The sequence below is a fragment of the Lates calcarifer genome, linkage group LG16_LG22, assembly GCF_001640805.2.
Source record: "Lates calcarifer isolate ASB-BC8 linkage group LG16_LG22, TLL_Latcal_v3, whole genome shotgun sequence".
NCBI lineage: Eukaryota > Metazoa > Chordata > Actinopteri > Centropomidae > Lates > Lates calcarifer.
The window spans coordinates 10698926-10719042 of NC_066848.1; the positions used below are offsets into that span (position 1 = coordinate 10698926).

The 20117-nt window shown below is 41.0% G+C and overlaps 1 protein-coding gene across 4 annotated transcripts; it reads right to left on the reverse strand.

The window, feature by feature from the left end:
• Window positions 1-16: 16 nt before the first annotated feature.
• On the reverse strand, window positions 17-20085 carry slka (STE20-like kinase a). Of its 4 annotated transcripts, XM_018696825.2 has the most exons (20): window positions 19154-20085; window positions 16059-16223; window positions 13829-13877; window positions 13156-13305; window positions 12160-12232; window positions 11568-11762; window positions 11285-11366; window positions 10917-11048; window positions 9519-10742; window positions 9292-9422; window positions 8736-8859; window positions 8223-8402; window positions 6324-6416; window positions 5126-5197; window positions 3906-4035; window positions 3434-3558; window positions 3146-3340; window positions 2377-2502; window positions 2009-2122; window positions 17-1867 (listed from the first exon to the last, which is right to left on the reverse strand). In XM_018696825.2, the coding sequence occupies exons 1-20, from the start codon at window positions 19301-19303 to the stop codon at window positions 1721-1723; spliced, it is 3657 nt and encodes a 1218-aa protein (XP_018552341.1). In that variant the 5' UTR covers window positions 19304-20085; the 3' UTR covers window positions 17-1720. The 4 variants fall into 4 exon arrangements, with proteins under 4 accessions (XP_018552341.1, XP_018552342.1, XP_018552344.1 ...); XM_018696826.2 differs by lacking the exon at window positions 5126-5197 and having other exon boundaries at window positions 19154-20084; XM_018696828.2 differs by lacking the exon at window positions 6324-6416 and having other exon boundaries at window positions 19154-20083.
• Between the last annotated feature and the right edge of the window lie 32 nt (window positions 20086-20117).

A 20117-nucleotide genomic window follows, 5' to 3' on the forward strand; every position in this document is an offset into this window, starting at 1 on the left:
GTTACAATGTCAAATGAACAGTCAATATTTTATTTACAACAAAAAAAATGTCAATTTTTGTAAAGACACTTTAAATACATTTGATCTGACATCAAAAATGCATATACTAAGAATATCCATTGTGGTAGAATGACAACTGAACGGCACCTTAAAATGCTGTAACTTAACAAAATAAAAAAATATTTCAAATCTATGGGGCGTATGGTGTAATTCACAAGACACAGTCTCCAATAACCCCAATAAAAATCCAGCATTCATGACAAAACACTTGTCAATGATGATGTCAGCATACAGAAATTCTAACATGCACTGATGATATGCAGTGGCAAAATAAACCAATCAGGTATCTTGGATTAGGTCTCTTTTTTTTGTGAACCGTCAATGCTTTGCTCGTAAAATACAGCGAAGGACGTCTTCTTGGACACTGAAATTCATACAGTTACAGATACAGCATTATACCTTTCATACAACACTGGTCTCAACAAGAGCAAAAGCTCACCATAAAGAGCGATTACAGCATCGATATATCAGGAATATGTGTTTAGAAAACTAGATGTGGTCATAAAATACTAAGGATGTATTTGAGAAAAAAGGTAAAATTATATTTTTAAAAAAGGCAGGCAGAAATGTTCAAACAATTCAGTCAGTTTGGAGTTTGAATAGGCTTGGGTGAGACAAAGGTGACTTGCTGTCAAACATACATTGACAGTTTTACTACTGCATATATTTTTTTCTTTAGCTCATGTGGCAAAACAGTGCAAATCAACAGCTTTACATTCCTTTAGTATCCATTCGTGTTCATCCTCCACAACACTGCTCAAAGTAACTCCCAGAAGGTAAAGTGATTTATTTCATATATAAAAAAAGATTTCAGCATTCTCCAGCAGGGAACAGGTCACCTCTGTGTTTAAGTTAAAGAGGAGAATGTGTGTTTCAGGAGTGCGGTACTGAAATTATATGCTAAAGCAATAGTTCTACTTTTGTTCATCTCTGAAGACTGTAAAATCCTCTTGATAAGGCCAGTATCTGATAAACTTCATAGGTACAGACATGTAACGTTTCACTCATTTACAACACAGTACATTTCTTTAACTCACAGCCTTATGATCCCAACATGTTTCTGACTCATGACGGTAACAGACATTGACTACACAGCCATAACAAAATCCACTGACTCGTCAATATATCTCAGTTTCAACCAGCTTTACCTTCCATGCAGAAAAACGAGATCTCAGAGTTGGCTTCATCACATTTCTACATTTTGTGATTATGGGTGGACAATAACCAGCTATTTAGGTGCAACAACAAGTGCGCTTCTATTTACTGCAAGCTGTAAAGAACACAGGGAAGTGCCTAAATGCAGGAAAAAAGAACACGAGGCACTGGAGACCATTCAAATTGTAGCAGGCTGTGCTTACAATAATCTGATAAGCATGATTGGCCTTAGCTACCGACTGCAGACTTTTCAATTTCGAACATGCTCAAAAAAGTGCATATTATCCGTCGGACGATTTCCCAACAAGCTGAGAAAAAAAACTGATTTAAGTGCGTGTGTAGGCACGTCATGCTCACTAATGGTGGAATCAAAGCAGTGAAGACATTTTCACGTTTTATCGGTAATGGTCAGAGAAATGATGTCGCTCTGCTCGGAAAGCGTTTCATGAGTGCAGCCGAGTTTGACGGGTAGTCTGTTCCTGCAGCACGGATGGGGAATGCGAGGCTATAAACCAGAGTTGTGCAGGTTTGGGATGGGGTAAAATTTGGATACTCGACTCTGGGTGGTGGGGTTAAGGCATTCGGATTCACCACTCATCTTGAAGAAGACCTCCTGCTCCTGGAGCTTCCGTGTGAACTCCTCCTCTAATGCCTGCAGGGGGCAGCAGATACAAACAACTGAGTCAACCACCTTGAAGATTACATGACAGAGAAAAAATCTGAGCTGCAGGAGCTGGATACTGAACACGTGAGTATGAGTAAAGAGACATTTTGTAAAGGATATTAAACTCACCTTCTTCCTGGGTCTGAGCTTCTCTCTCCACTCCTTTATCTCTTGGCTGTGCTCCTCATCCAGCTCCTTCAGCTTTTGGGTCTCGTGTTCAATCAGAAGGTGGCATTTCTCATTCTGAAAGAAAATGTAAGTAAACACTGAATTAATGTTCTGAATTAATGAGTAATACCTGCTTCCTTTATCTGCACTGGAATATACTTATGTCTCTTGTTTTTCTCATGATCCTTCTACAAGTCACAGCCCAATATTTATGATCTAGGTATTGAAGCTTGTTCTTCTGTTGCATCTATAAAATATTTTCCAGAACACGTAAAACATAAAAAATGTGTGTGTGTCTGTGTGTGTATCTGTTTGTGTTGTAGCCCCACCTGCAGCTGCTGCAGCTCCCTGATGTTGGAGTCGCACTGCAGCTGAAGATCTCTCATCTGGTTCTCGTGTTTCTGGTGTTGATGGAGCCTCTCGTTCTTCTGCCGCTTCTCTTCCTGGGAAGCGAACTGGACCACACGGGTGAAAATACATCAACTGTTAATGGCAAGTCCCTCCAACTCACAACACTGTGCCAAACAAAACCACTGAGCGATCGGTCTTTTTTTGGCAGAAAGGTCATGTTTTGAAAAGTGGTGGTGCTCGTGCTGCAGGCAGCGCTCACAGGCAGAATGATAGAGTGGTGATTACACAGGAGGACAAGAGAGGGGCCTTTTCATTTCAAGCACGTACTATGCTGATTGTAAACACACAAATCATACTTCTCCGTGTCTCTGTTTTATATGACATTTTAAAGTGTCAGAAAATGCAAGCTACTTTTTTTTTTACCAACAACTTCTTCCTCCTCTGAGATTGCACGCTGGTTTTATCTGAACAAAACTAAACTGACACAACATTTTGAGGATGACGGAGCTGGGGAAGCTTGTGAAATGGTGACTGGAAAGTTACTGGTCTGAAATCCAGACAGGCTGGGATAATTAAAAGTGCTGTGTTAGTATTGGGCAGATCCTGAGTGTGACCGAGTGCCAGAGTGACATAGTGTTGCTAAAAAAAGACCTTGCATGTTCAGTCACTTCTCCTTAAAAGTGACAAGTAGAAATTGTTAAACAAACTGCAGCAGCAGCAGCAGGAGTCCATGCTCGCTGTCCGTACCTGTTTTATCCGCTCTCTCTCCTGCTCTGGGGTGACTGCTGCCGTGGCGGTGATGCGGAGGCTTTTCTTGAACATGGCCATGCGGGTCTTGGCCTCGCTGCGCTGGATCTTGGGCAGACGGACCCTCTCTTGAGTCTGTTTGTTCTTCATCTCCTCTATCAGCCGCTGGTTGTAGCGCTGCATCTGCTCCATCTCCTATAAAATGAAATACGCACATGGTTTTGAGTTCACTAGGGTCTCTTAAACAAGACCCTATGTTTCTCCGTGCAGATTTTTTTTTTTCCTTACCTTCTCGTGCCTCTTCAGCAGCTGGTGTCTTTGCAGGAAGTACTGGTCTTTCAGCTGCTGCTTCAGCTGCTGGTGCTTCTCCTGCAGGTGGCGCTCCTCCAACTCCCACATGGCTGCCTCTCGAGCTACAAAACACGTGTGAGAGGAATGTGTGTTATCAGACATGCACATGCATGTTAGCTTGTGACAAGTGGAGAGAACAAAAACAGGCGGGCAACACTGTCAAGACGTTCGACAAGCTGTAACATGTCCTCTTAAAACAGCACGCCTGTACTGCATTGGTCTGAATGTCAGAGTTAATATTTACACACTGGTGGCGAGAAAAGAAGGCATTACTGACAATGCCAAAGCTTCAAGTCTCTACAATCTGATTTTTGTACTAAAATAAACACAAAGTTGTAGTTTAACCAGTAAATTTAAAAGCTGTAACGTTAAGTGGTGTAGTAAAAGTAGTTTTTTGTCCAGCTGATACCTCTCATCAGCTGCTGCTTGTGGTTGAGGCAGTCTCTCTCGATAGTGGCGATCTCCAGTTTATGCTGCTGTATGATCTTCTTTAGAGCTCCGTCCAGGTCTTGCTGTTGCTTCTGTAGGAATTCCTGCTCCTGAAGGGAGAGCGGTGAGAAACATTCAGAGGGAAGCCATGGGGGGGGGGGTCACACAGAGGGACAGCCAAGAGCAGAGAGAGAGGAAGCAGAATAAAATGTCACACTGCCTGAGATAAAATTATATAATCTAGTCAAGTCATCCACTTCAAGTTCAGCACAACACAGAGCACTAAGATGTCACATCATCAACTGGAATCAGTAGAGGAGACACTCAGAGATCATGGATGGCAACGATCCACAATGGAGGTGAAGAGAGAGAGGGAGAGAAAGAGGAAGAAAAGTTAACAGTTCAGTAGAGATTCAGATTCACTGTTTTATGTAAGACAACATCTACATCAACATTCACATCGTCCAGAGCACAGCCTACATTATGCCTGACTCATTACATAACAACCAATTTTCATTTCTATATTTACCCATAACTTAAAAAGATGTAATGATCTACTCTTAAGATTTCTAAAACCTAGCTGTTGGGAAATTGTAGGCTATGTGTTGCAATTGATCATGTAATCACACAGAATTCACTGTATCAGCAGAAAACCTAGGTAATGTTAGCATATGTAATAGTGTCATAAAAATAAACTAAAACTGGTTAAAGTCTAATACCATAACCAAATTATGCACAATACCAGTGACTTTTACATCAATCCTGTAAGGCAGTTAGTCTATATTTGGATCCCGGCTGACAGAGACAAACATGGATCCAGACAGAGGGGGATCAACGACTACAGCACCTCTGGGACAGAGCACTGCACATGTTTACTGCCAAACTCAATCTAGTCTGACGCAAATATAAATAAAACCATATAAAATACACAGACTAGATGTAGAACATTTGGTGGAAGAAGAAATACTGAGCAGGAGGAGGAGAGAGAACCACTGCACAAACACAGTGATGACAACACTCAAAAAAAAAAAAAAAAAAAAACCCAAAAAAACAAAACACTGCCCATGCTTACATGTGTCATTCTTAAAATAAATCTAACCATCACAGACTACCCTGCCACTTGACTTTGCACACATCTAAGTATGGGCCAGAGACGGAGAGAAAACAGGGCGGGAGTGGGGCGAGGTGTGGGGGACTTACATCCTGCATCTGAGCGTTGAAGAGTGCGCATGAGGACAACTGAAAAGACTGTATCATAACCTGGGCCACTGCCTGCGGAGGAGAGCACACAGCGCACTCGCCCTGATCAGGGACAGACAGCATACAGCAGGAGGATCTCTCTCTCACACACACACACACACACATTAACACCAACACACACATATGCTGATTCTTCCTAAATTATGTAAGAGATGGCCCTTTCCACTTTGGGAAAATCTGTGAGTTTAAGGCGAGCAGCACAGTCCTGCATAAATGTTAGGGAGAAGTCAGTTAATTAGTTATAACGCTCTTCTCATAATTCCAGCATTTCAGTTTAATCCAGCTAGCAAAAGGGCAGCGTTGTTACTTTCCATGCTACTGTTAATAATCTGAGAGTTACCTTTTAAAGAAAAGAAGGTCTTTATCCACATGACTTAGCATCTAGTTCATAAAAGACGCATAGGAAAACAAAGTTTGATGTCTACTAAGGAGACAAAAGCTGTGTCTGTAATCGCTCCCTTGTTTATTAATTCACTGTTTCCTACATAAGAAACACTCAGGAGTACTCTGCTGTGAGCAGCAAACTGAGAGCAGCCACTTATGAATGATCATCATCATCATCTGCATCACCACTGACAAGTGTAACTAACTGTAACTAGATAAGTATTCTCAGGAGTAAAGGACTGCACTGTGAGATGTTAAGTAAACAGCAGCATACATTCTATAGATAGTACAACTACCAACTCATTTCATTATCGTTTATTCTGCTGATTATTTTCTTGATTTATTGATTAATCATTTGGTCTACAAAATGTCAGTTTCAACAGTTCAAAACCCAGAGATATTGTGTTTACTATCAGCACTAAGAAAACAACAACTAGTAACTTGAATTTACTGTATGAGACTTTTAAAATTTGACTGAAACAATTAATCGATTGCTGATAAATTTTCTGTTGAGCTTAATGCTGCTCAACCATACCTAAAAATCAGGCACTCAAATGAAATGTCAGAAGGTTATTACGGTGTACCAGCTGGAAAATAAAGAGCGATTACAGACACAGTGATTCTTTGTGTTTGTGTGTATATGAAAATCTCATGTGGATGAATCAGATTATAGGGAGAGAGGAAGAAAGGAGAAAGAGAGAGAAAGTAACCTCTTACTCCTCCACAGAGTAAGAGGTCGCAGGTGATGGTTTACCTCTGCAGTCTTAAGGAGCGATAGGTCCTCCTTTAAGCGTTTCATGAGCTCTTTTCTCATGTGTTTGGGTGACTGTCCAACTTCCTGTTTGACCTACAGTGTGTGTGCAGAAACTGGTAGATGCTGTATATTTTGAAAATCTGGCCAAAGCTGGCCAACAAGAGTACGAGACATGCACAGCCCACTTTGAGAGGAGAGGTACTGCATCCAGCCACCAACTGATTTAAAGTCAGCATGCTCAAATCCCACGGCCTGAGAGTGATGCTTCTTTGAACTAGTCAGTCAGTCTTATGATTAGTAGTTTGTCAGAGCTGTCAGTTTGAACTGCAGGAGTTAGAGAAAGTCAAGAGAAAGTTGAAAGAAAGATTTGAATGCTACGTGGCAGAAGATTAGTCTCAAAAACAGCTCCTCTCGTATTACTTTGCGTTTGATTGAGTCCCACAGCCATCAGGATGATTATTCTGACTGAAATTAAAAACCAGAGTAACTGAGTTGGAACCAGCTGGTAACTATGACCTCTGAATGTTTTACAGTCCTGACTTACAGCACTGCTGCCAAGTTCTAAATTTATAACTGAATGAAGAGAAGACAAAGTATGCATTAAATCTCCCTACTTATTCAAGACTAAAGCTGCAACTACTAGTTTCATTATCAGTTAATGTGTAAATTATGTTCTTGAATTGATTAATTGATTAATTCTTTGGTTGGAAAAAGTGACAAATGGCATCATAATTTTCTAACACTCAAGGTGGCATCTTAAAAAAGTGTGTTTTGTCCGAAAAATCAAAGATAGTTGATTTACTATCACGTAATACAAAGAAATCCTTACATTTGCGAAGCATGAACAACATTACATTTGGCATTTTTGCTTTAAAGTTACTTAAGTGATGATCTGATTATCAAAATACTTGTAGATCAATACATTGATTAATTGTTGCAGCTCTAAAAGACACTATTCCATATCAGTTACTCTGATGCAAGGCTTTTAAAATTTCCCCTGAATGAACCCAACACCACTCCAAAACTTGGCCACCACATGACCAAAGCCACCTCACACACTCATACAAGAGATATGGTTAGTTAAAATACACAGCAACAGTACATTTTGGATAAACATTGCAAACACAACAAGTACTAAAAAAACTACACATTTTATCAGTAAGCAGTAGCTTATATTTTTGAAGCAAATAACACAAGCTGAAGCAACCACTTTAAGCTGACCTGCAATAAGATATTTTTCAGCACAGTGAAAATATACTCTGAAGTGGCCCCAGAAAGCAAACGGTGAGCAGCACAATCACCACCAAGCCATCATAGTACACAATGGATGCCAAATGGCACTATACTGCCATAAAAATGCCATATAAAGCAAAACACAACAAACAAACTACAAGTACACCCAACACACCCAACAAAGCATTTAAGGCTGCCAAGCAGAGGGAGAGAGGCAGAAAAGTCTAATAAGACTAATAAAGACCTAGCATGTAAAACAAGCCCAGCACACTATCATGATAAGGTTTTAAGCTTAGCCTGAGATTGAACTTTATTAAATAGTTATCCAAAATAGCCTCTGTAGCAACCAGAAGCCTCAGGGCAGATGAATAATGGATACAACAACATGGAGCTTGCAGCATTTAGGAGAAAGATAGCACAGTCTGTCTGTTGCCATCATTTGCACACATACAGCACCAGGCAGAGCAGCAAGGAGCACCACTCCCATAGGATTAATATGGCACGGCCAAGTAAGCCACCGGCTAAGTTGTTAAACACATGCCCCACTGAACAGCTCGTATCTATGACATGCAAATGTTTACAACCCCAAGCCTCCCCCTGTTTAGAGCTGATCAGACCACTAAAGGCACTTCCATGCAGAAAAAAGGTGGTCATGCACGACCATACCTCTTTCTTGCGGTTTTTCAGCATGTTTTGGAACTTGGAGAGCTCCTTGTCTTGATCTGCTTTGATGCGTTTGGCTTCGTCTCGGAGCCGGCTGGTGTGATCCTGTTCCAGTCGCTCGATGGTCTGCTTCTGCTTCTTCTCAAGATTTTCCACCTCTTGGTCATACTGCCGCTTCTTAGCCTGCACGGACAGAGTCAACAGAATCAGACACTAGTGTCAGCTTGACAAGATGACTATAGGGACTTTGTTGCTTGGGAGGGAGGAGAAAATTAACTGTAAAAGACATCTATATAGAGTCATTTAACCTGTAGTAGTAGTAGTAGTACAGACTCAAATGGAAGTTTCTAATAATATGACCATCACTGTGCAATGCTTCACAGTAGAAATACTAAATGACTAAATGATGAGTAAAACGGACAAACAAGTGTTTAGCTTCATGTAAGTTCCTCCGTGAGACTTTTTGGAGTTGGCAAATAAAAAAAACACCACCTCTGTATGAACAAAGTGACTCACAGTAGTTTCCTGTTCAAAGCGCCGGTAGATCTGCTCTCTCTGCTGCTGCAGCTTGTTGCTCAGCTGCTGCTGCGCCCTCTGCTCCTCTTTCTGCAGCAGGCGCAGCTCTCTCAGCTCCTGCCGCCTGAGGAAACCACAGCAACAGTGCAGTCAAGGTGTCGCCATGTTTCCCCTCTCAAGTTGAATAGTTTGTCATTAATGAGACAGGATTATTTTTCATTTCTGAGATGGGATTTTATAGTTGAATATTCTGATCTGGTCTGTTATACATGCTAACTCTGTGCATTACTGATATTAAGGTCATAAACCCCACAGTAAAGAGTCAGACAGCACTTGTATAAACACTCAGAGCAGCACGTCTCATGTCTTTAAAAGGCAGCATGGGAGATGACAGTAACATAATGCAGCATTCATCACAGGAGATAACCCATCTGGCATTTGTAAAAAGCTGTGGGAGTTGTGAAATGAACAAGAACTATTTAAGGCAGGCATGTTAAATAGGTCATGTCCCATATTTAGACCCACAGTATGTCACTCAGATTGGATACAGACGTACCTCAGGAACCTCATCTCCTCACTCTTGGTGTCGTTATCTGTCACTATCTTCGATGTCGTCACGCTGACCTCCACGCCATCCACCATGAACTTACGTGTCTTCTTCAGAGTCTTTTTCTGACGTTTTGACTCCTACAAATGAAACAGGGATGTTTTGGGGCAGAAATTACTAAAATAGTGTTGATAATTGAAAAAAATTGTTTGTAAGTGAGAGACAGATTATGTTACCTGCATGGAAATAGAGCCTCCTTCTTTGCTCTTGGACAGGAAGCTGGAGATGGACAGATTGAGGTCAAGGCTGTTGCTATCAGCAGCAGAGCTGCTTCCAGAGTCAGAGTCCTTCTCCACATCTGGCTTGATCACAGCAGGGCTTCCTTGCTCCATCTTGGTTTCAGAATCAGTTTCACTCTCTGGGACAGAGACGGCATCTTGGGAAGTGCTCTCATCGGCACGGGTAGCTTTCTCTTCATCTTCCTTCACAGGGACTTCTTTGGATGGCAACACTTGTTCTGAATCCTCAGAGGTGTCTTTGACCTCATCACTGACTCCATTTGTGGATTCAGTTGGTGCCTGTTTCTCCGGTTCACCCTCCTCTCTGGTCTGTTTCTCTTGCTCAGGCTGCTCTGTCTCTGCTGCGGCCTCAACCTCAGGCTTTTCCTCTGGCTGACTTTCCATGATCTCCTTCTCCAACACAACATCAGTGGAAGACTCATCCACACTGGACTTTGTGTCTGCCTCTCCATTTATGTTTGTGCCCATTACATTTGATTCGATATTCTCTGTGTTTATATTTACATCTGTGCCATTAGCTGTGTCTATTATTCTGTCCTCCGTCACTTTGTGCTGAGGTATCTCCTCACCTGGTTCTTTGCTTTTTTCTACTACCTGTCCTACTTCTCCTGATATAGATTCTGCTTCCTGTTGTGCATCTTCAGGTTGCTCTTGTGATTCCCTGGATTCCTCTGTACCTACTTCTTTTTCTTCTTCTTTGTCTTTCACATCATGAGGCTTTATTTCTTCTTCTCTTTCTTGGGTAGGTTCATCCTTTGTTTTCTCTTCTTGTGTCTCCTCGTCCTCCTCGGTTTCATGACCATCTGTGGCAAGTTCTTGGGCATCTACAGGCTCAGCAGGAGTCTCTTTGCCTCGACCATCTTCTGGTTTAACCTGTGTAGGATCTTGTGAGACAGACTCCTTGGTGGGCTCTATTAGCCCAGAGGCCAGGTCTTCATTACTGGCGTCAGACACCTCATTGAGTTTCTCCTCCTCAGTCTTGTCGACCTCACTTGTTCCAAGTCCTTCATCAGAGAGCTTATCGCTGACCCGGTCCTCTGCAGGCTCTGCCTCTATCTTTTCTGTAACAGATTCCAGCGTGGAGGGAGTTGGTGGGACTTTGTCATCCTCTGAGCTGGCAACACTAGCATCTGATGGTGCTCGCTTGTGCCCAGGAACAGCCTGAGCCAACAGTTAGAAAAAATATGAAAATGTCATCAGTGATAGATAGAAAAGGTCACAGCACTGTCTTTCACAAAGGTATAAACAATGACTGTTAAAATAAAAAAATAAAAAAATTGGCTGAGACCTATTATGTTTGTTACTGGGTGTACACACACCAATTAAAGTACATACGAGAGGTGTATCAGGCTCTTCTTCCTCCTCTTCCTCTTTGCTATCCTCGATCTCCTCTGTGACCTCAGCTTTGGCCTCAGCTATGAGTTCTCTAAGAGGTCTGCTATTGGTTACACTGGTGACAAAGGGATGCTACATAGATGGATAGGACATCAAAATGAATTAAGAATCTTTGTCCTTCACAGACTGTCTTCTGTAAAGTATGTCAGCACAAGCAAGCAGAACAGAAAATGACACCCTCTACAATGAGACACATTCAGGTTCCTTACACAAGTATATATGTATTCTGTGGGTTATGTTCTAGGTTGTGTATATGGTTGTGTACTGAGAGATAACAGCAGGGTGTGAATGGAAAAAACGCAGCTCACCTGTAGAAGCTGTACTGAGCCCCACCTATTGTCCACATTCTTATCAAGTGCTTTCCGCAGAAAGTCGTTGAATTCTGGTGACCTTTCGACAATAGATAAAAAAGAACCAGCTTGTTAGCCACATAACAGATTAAGTATCACTGGGCCCTGCTTTGTAGTCATTCAGTTAAGCATAACCAATTCACCACGTTTTCACACATTAAACAGTCAACACATCCTTATATCTCCAGTCCGGAAACATTCCAGCGCCACCTCCCTAGTTATCACCAGCGAACCATCTCACCAGCGAGAGGGATGCATGAGAGTGGGCGGCTCGGACTTGGCTATTTTCAGCAGCACTCTCATGGGATTCATCTCGTGATTGGGTGGCTCGATCTGCGCCAACTCTATCAGGGTTACCCCGAGAGACCAGATATCGGCCTTGTAGTCGTACGGACGGTCCTTGGATGTTTCGCACATTACCACCTCTGGGGCCATCCTGCAAAATGAGAAGTCAGTGGGTTTGTAATTAGCATTAGACAAATTATGAGCTGCGAGTGGATGTGTGTATTCAGGCATGTTATTTGATAGCTTTCTGATTCCCAAAGGTCAATTCTCTTTACTTTTCAAGGGAAAAAGTCAATTAAATAGTAAGTGTGAGCACTTTGGTCTGGAATTTGAAAAACAGACTACGTAGCAGTCATTTTATGCTAAGGTCACCCAACTCTTAAATGCATCTAAATTGATCAATAGGTCTTTTTACATTTTCCACATTACATGACAGCTTTTGTGACATTGCATAGAAAAATCATCACCCCCCAGCTATGGGACACACTAAGACAATTATCTGACGGACAGGGGTGAATGCCCTCTTGTATCCAGGCTGCATGACTCACCAGTACGGAGTGCCAATGAAAGAATCTCTTCTCTGTAATGTCTTGGTATTTTTAGCAGACACCCCGAAGTCAGCTGAAAGTAGAAATAAATTATGATTCTTTTCATCAGAGAATCAAACTAAACTAGAAAACGACACTGTGAATGGAAGATATAGAATTACATTTAGCACATTGTAGCATTGTAGCAGAATTTTTTCTTAACTAACCTGCTTTCAACTTTCAAATATGAACCCCATAAGTGGACAGAAAAGCCTCAATTTCCCTTTCATAATGCTTTCTAGTCTATCATCACTGCCAGTACTTCTGTTACCTGTGCAACTATTTCAGCCTGCTCTCTTTTTCTCGCATTGCATACAGTATGTACACATTAGAGGGAAAGAGAGATCTATCATTAAGTCCCTGGTGACTGCTTGATAATTATTGTTTGCCAGGCTCAGTCATGACCCTCTGCCTACAGAACATGAATCATCAGGGAGCCAACAGCTATGGATGCTACAGCAGCAACATGAATACCTTTACTTCTTGAATGTTATGTAACCGATTCAGTGTATCACCAACTCCAGTACATAAGTGGTGTATTTAAAAAAAACAAACAAACAAACAAAAAAAATGCTCGCTTGGACACTGAAAACACATTACTTCATTGTGTACCTTTTTTTAAGCCTGACACCACCTGAATGACTCATTCTAGTTTTATTGAATGTAAACACAGAGCTGTGCACTTGCCACCATTATCCCCAAAGTCATATAGCTCAGCTGGTTGCCACGGTGCTGATGGCAAAGAGATCCACAATTGACTTTACTAATTATCTTTTTAAGCCCATTAGTGTTAGCCCTGCAGGAAGGCTCAGAGTGGCCACCAAGGACATCTGAGAGAGGAATCACCAATGAATCATCTATTGTTCTGTGTGGTAAGTACCTAAGTATCTTAACGTGTGCTTGCTGAATAATCCTTCACATTTAGTGAAATATTACAATGGCAAACAATATTTTTACCCAGTTTCACATCTCCATCCAGGGAGAGGAGAATGTTCCCGGCTTTCAAGTCTCTGTGGATGACCTTGTTCTCATGGAGGTAAGACAAGGCCTCCAAGGTCTGCTTACACACCACACGGATCTGGGGCTCTGTCAGGGGTCTCTCTAGTTCTGTAAACATGCACATGAATAATTCATAAGTCACATTTTTTCACTTTTACAAACACAGATGCAGCCATTTGGATATATTAACATCAAATGCGATGGCCGGGTGGTATCCAATAGCAACTGGAAGACAAAACTCCGCCCTTAAACCAGCCAGCACGTATGACTGGACAAATCTGGCAGAGGAAATTTGTTTTAGGTGAGTCAGACCACAGAGCAGAATGTATCTACATGAAACATTGGAGTGAATTAACTGGTATCCTCTTTGTCTTGTAAGAAAAAGTTGTGAGGTGTTTCTTTAAGCTTCAAAATAAGAGAGAGTGAAACTGCAGGCATTAGAAGTGGACCAACCACTCCTTGAAATCTGAGCTACAATAATTACACAGTTGGACTGGCCTCAGCAAACGGGGAAAGGGAAAAAAATCCCACAGAGGCTTCTGGATGGAATAAAAAGAGTTGGCATTGGAAGATGGAGCAAAGAAAGAGCTCCAGAACTTTATAGTGTTTTTCTGTTTCCTTCGGGACTTACCCAGCATGATGGCATCCACTGCACCACCCGCACAGAACTCAATCAGAATCTGCAATGGTAAAAAGTGGAACAATAGGTAATGTGTACTGTGATGCAAGGAGGCTCCAGTTTACTATCATAGTGCATCATTTGCTTAAAGGTGGATCTGTTATTCTAAGTAGGTGAACAGCATGACCTTTATAGGACAGACATGCCTGTTCTATGTTACTGATGTTGTGGAGCCATTCCAAGAAGCCAATCAATCAGACACTAAACATCCATACTGAGCATCCTCTATAGGCACATTTTCTCTTTTCTTTTTGAGGACAATCTTTATGTTTGTTGGATCAAAACATCAGTACAGGTTCTAAGTGCAAGTAAGGGACAGCAACTGGGATCATCTTCTTATGGTTTCTCAGAAATTCATATTCTTTAGAGTGAAATGCTTAGTGTGTAAATGACTCACTTCCAGGATATTTCAACATACATGATGAAAAATCATTTCCTCATTTTTAGTGAACACTACAGGAGATAAATCTTCAAGCCAACGGTCTCCTTCAAGTCAAAATGTCATAAGCAGTACAGACGATTTCATGTTTGAAGCCTGGACAGTTTAACACCTGCCAAAAACAATAGTTTAAGCTACTGTGTCTAAACCACATTATTTGTACTAAATGAACACGTGAGAAGAAATATTCTGAGGAAGTAAGCAAGTTATCTCATGCCTCATACATTCATCAAATGCAGAGAGATAGTTCATACAATATACCACTTAAAAATAAAAGTATAAACTTGAGCATATGATGCAATACACAGCAGATGCACTTTAAAAGCTGTAAAGATCATGTGATATGCTTAAACCAGATATAATAACACATAGGCTACGGATTTATGAGTACACAAAGCACATTTGGGTTTACTATATGAAGTCACAGTGCATTAGATGAACATGACACTGTTCCCTAATATTGTTATTGAGATGTAAAACTGCTCAGCTCCTGACCTCAGTTGTAGCAGCTGATGTAATGTACCCAACCGCCACTTCATCTACATTGGCTTTGCCGGCACTGTACTTGGCAGCTCATGGTATCAGATGATAGGAGAAAATCAATCAAAGCTACAACCGAGCACCACCCTCTATTCAGGGACTCAAACAATGAGGAGAAAGTGGTTGCTCCCGTTCTGCACGACAATTTTCTGTGCCATGGGAATTAATATTCTTGCGACTCTGACAGGTGTTACATGTGTGCATGAATTAAAATTTACCAGTTATAATCTCAGGTTAAACTGAACATCATGCTTATAAAAATAAATCCTCTCTTGTTTTAAGCTAAACATTTTCCTTGATTAATCTTCAGTAGAGAAAAAGGAACAGATTATACATTAACTTAGTACCCAAAACATGTAAAGCAGAGGCAGTTACACATTCATCATGCTGCTTAAAGAGGGGGGCCAGAGGGACGACCTGCGTGCAGCTTTGAATTATTCACAGGCACTTTCTCCAGCCACCACTCCATTATCTTCCCATAGATGTGGCCAGTCCACAAGGGATGGTCACATGACACCACCTGCCAGGACCTAATTGCTCTGGGGCCTCTTACTGCACACAGAGTGAGATCTACCAACCATGTATTAAAACTGCACTGTGACTTAATGCTCTGTTCTTTTTTAAAATGGGCTCAATGAATTTTACTCTTTTGTCATTAAAAAGAAACTTTAACTGCTGCTCACGATTTGTGGGAGGGCAACAATAACTTCAAAAATTGAGGTATTCAGCTGAAAGTCATTGGCTCCAATTGTTATCAGGAAATGCCTTGACCTACAATACAAAAACATAAAGCTTCATTTATAAATATAATCCAATATTCTAAATGAGATATGGTATAATATGTATTTCTTTCTAGAATATGACCTGTGAAATCTGGGAGGTCAGGCGATCCTATAGCAGGAGCATGCAGTCCCAGCCTCATATTACCTCAAACTGTGTCACATGATTGGTTTTAACTCTTCAACTGTAACAGGCAGGACAGGAAAAATGCAGCTCTATTATCTTTTAATCAAATGATATAAGTGTTCTTTGAGCAACAGCATAACAAATAGTGACTTGTGATGAATTTGGGTGTCTCCATGCGTGACTAGTTCATTGCCTCTGTGTCTCCTTGGCTTCAAATCAACAGCAACACACACTGTTTAAAAAAAAAAAAGGAAAAAAAGAAAAACAGTTCTCTCAGTCAGGCACTTGCTTACTTACCCAAAGCTTGCCTTCAAAATAAAAGGCATCAAGAAGTTTGACAATGTGATGGTGGTTGCAGGAGGCCAGAATGTCAATCTCTACCATGTAATCCTCCAATTCATCCTCTGTCTTTGTGTCAATAACCTTGGCAGCAGCGAGGGTCCCATTCTGTTTGTTCTGAGCCTAAAAAAATGTACAAAATGTATAAATTATTAAAGGAAACAGAACAAAAAGGGTTGGGGGGGGGGGGGGGTATATTTACACAATGATATTATTGGCACTGCAGGGTAACTGAAAGAACCCATCCATCAACATTAACAATTTCATTGAAGACAGAAGCCATTTTGGAGCTAGGGCAATAAACAGTCAAACACTTAATGGCTTGTGTAGCTAAAAGCAATCTCCTGGAGGATCACATCTTTATAAATACATTTTATAGAGACTATAGAGAAAAAAGCGTGGCACCCCTCTGAAGTCTAAATATTTACAATAAACCCATCATCTTCTAACCAAAAACTGATCTTGTGAAACTCACTCACTTCCTCCCCTTCCTATTCTACCCTCTCTTCTTCATTTCCTTTCACTTTGACACACCTGCGGTAACATCAAATGTGAAGTCACAGTGGCAGTTTTTAAAGATTATACCAAATAATAGGTTTCTGATTAGGGAAATGGCGCATTTGTGTCTACAATGGTAACAAGAGCCTAAAAATCTTCATTCTTGATTAGGCTGCGCTCAAAAGACTAAAACGAAAAATTACCACACCCACACATTAGACAAGTAGCTGAGAAGTTATTTTAAGGCCAGCTTTGGACTTAATGTTTATGGATACAGACACAATCTCAGGGAGTTAAGGAAAAAGAAATGGGAGGGAGTGTTAGGAGCAACTGCTGTGGAGTGTGTCAGACCCTATATTTACACAGTTCTAACCTGACACACTCCCCGTCTCTTTTCCTTTGTACTGGCCGACGCCTGTCGAGCACAGGCCATCACTAACACACATGCAGATTCAGTATTAGCTTCATGATGGAGAATGCAGTGATAATTTGTCTGTCACTGAGTTATCCAAGTGGTGCCCGTGGCCTTTGGTCATTATCTACATTTTTCATCTTGCTAAACTCTATACTGTATATTTTACTGAAATAAGAGAGTTTGTGGGTGTCATAATATTGTTTAAATGTGATACATAACCATTTGTTATTAAGACTAGACTAAAGTATAATAATGATAAATCTCGTGCAACCACTCAAGTACTCAATTTGTGTTTCTATTATCATAACATAGGTACATCAGTGTTATTATGTGAACTGGCTAGCTAGATAAACAGAATTGTGTAAGGAATTTGTGTTTGGTCCCAACAAATGTCAATAACACACCTTTTTGCTAATTAAATGATGCCTTACAACTTGTTATGGATGTGTATGTGAGATCTGAACTTTTCACTTTTCACTCTCTTAAACAGCTGATTCACACTTTGCTGGCAAACTTTGTCACCCCGCCCAAATGAGGCATACATCAAAATCCTGTGAAATAGCTGATGAAATGCGTAGTCTCTGATGACAGTAATGTGACCTGATGAAGCCAACTGCTCCCCACCCCTCTATGTCTGGGAACAAGGAGTCAGTAGAGATGTATATTGATCTACAACTTTAGTCTGAGAAGGTATGAAAGTCCTCTGGCTTTCATCATAGTTAGCTAATCAGCTAATACGACTTGGGAAGTGGCAAATGAAGATTTCTTGGCTATTAGCTGCATTATTTGGCCGCAAGAGATAGAGGAAGGCACAACATAAGTCGCACAGAGAGAGAGAGAGCTGTTCAGCAGGGATCTGTGCAACCAGAGAGACATGTATTAATAAACGGATGCAACTTCCTGTGAAACGAACTTCCACTAAACTACTGCAAACCCCACATTTCTCATCTGATAATTGTTTGTTAATTTTGTATTATACACCTCTATCCTTTTTCAAAAGTTGTTCAAAGACAGTGTTTTACAATTATGTTCAAAAAAGAAAAGAGAAGTCAATTTAACCTCTACTCAGAGACAAATACAGGTATATGAGCAGAATGTTTCTCATATTGCTGACCATTTCATAACATAATCTCCGTCCAAAACAAATTCACACAAAGATAGCCTGGAGAGTTAGCAGAGATTAGAGGTGGTGGACACAAAACCATGAACACTCTGTGATATAATACAACCCTACACCGCAAACTACAGCCTCAGAAGGAGGAAATAACAACTCTCTAAATATCTGACTCACTCAACAAAAACTTAAGAGCTCTACAACGGTACAAGGTTAAAATTGCATTATACTGTGCTGGTGTTGTGGGTATTGTGTCCACCTAATGTATAATGTACAGTATGTGTTGGTGAGACACACAGACCATCAGCCTGAAGTGACAAACTGTTGACAAACTGCAGCACTTTATCTACATGCACCTGTGCACCTGTTACGGTGTATACCATTAGTTTGCTCTTGTCTTTGTAAAGACGACCCTTTTTCACAAATAGCCAATACTACCTGACTGGAAGTGGCAGGTTGTTTTTTTATTAGTATCTGTTCTAAGACTTGTTTACTGTCTGTGCATCCTATGATCTCTCAGAATAAACCTTAGACAATCCAGTTTGGCGTTTGTGAGGCCATGTTTATTCTGTAGAAGTGAACCACACCTTCACCAGTTTGACTGGGGCCAAGTGCAACTCAATGACATGGCAAAGTCATATTTATAACCTCACATTGTAACAGGGCCTACCTTAAATCTCCCAAAAGGGAAAATGCCCCTGACACAGTTAGGTGGTGAGTTTAAGCTGTCACTTAACACAGCCCTTGCATTACCCCAAGAGAAAGATTTGGCTAAGCAGGCAGGTTAGGTTAATTAAGGTGCAGTACGCATTAAGAGTGAACTGTCATAGCATGCATTTGAAACGAAAATTTCCATTACTGAGACTCTAATGGCCTAGAGGATGTGGCCTGGACGAGGACTGGTGCTGTCACAGCTGTCATTTTAACGTTATATCGTATCACCTGCAGGCAACAACATGAAACACAATGGAAGCGAGGGTTTTAAGAAATGGTTAGGAAACCTCCAAGGCGGATGTAATACATTACCTTGTACACTTTACCAAACGCTCCATCCCCCAGTTCCCCAATAATCTCCCAAATTTCCTCCGGGTTAACGTCTCTGTGTACATGTTCATACTGCTTCTTTTTCTTGTCGGGCCCTAACTTGAATATCTTGCGAAAATTGAAGAAGGACATCTTTCTCGGATGTGAACTACAGTGCTGTAGATGCGGTCTCTTCGGCTATTTCCGCCACGAAAATACAGCGGTTCCTCCCGACGCGGAGCTAAAAATGTCTATCGAAATAATAGCATTCATGCGTTAAATGGTGGCAGACCGGTGTTTTAGCCATTCAGCTATGATAATGTCAATTATAACTTCCCTCGACGTCAGTTCTTCACAATCACATCATAGCTAGCGGTGTTCACAGGACGCTGGTCGAGGAGGAGGCGAGGGATAAGAGTTCGCTAGTGTTTCCGTTTCAAAAGACTGGTATGAAATGAAACAACAAATACCGACCATATCATCCCAAGCGACACGACATTTTCATCATTTAACGGTACAGATAAAAAATGGACAGTCAATGGACCTCATGCTTCGGTTGGCTGACCACACAGAAGTTAGCGGACCGACGTCAAGTTAGCCAACGTAGCTTTTTGCATTTCCGTTAAAAACGTTCAAAATAAAATCGTTTAGTAATGAACAGTCGTACAGGAGACTTTTTAGCCCCTAAAATTAGCAAAGAAAAAAGTAATAACATGTTTTATCGCAACATAGGGACAAGCAATGTGATATTCGCTGTATTTTGTGCTGTTTTGAGATAGAGTTAACGGAAAAAAATCTATTGCGCTAGCATATATTTGTTTCACTGAATGAAAGCGCACTTCCATGACAAGTAAATTGAAAACTAAAGAGAAAACAGGAGAGGCTGGATGCTTTTGAGTCGATCACTAAACGTAGCCATTTCCGCTGTCGGTTGGTATATCTGTAGTGAGCTTGACACGGTTGGTTA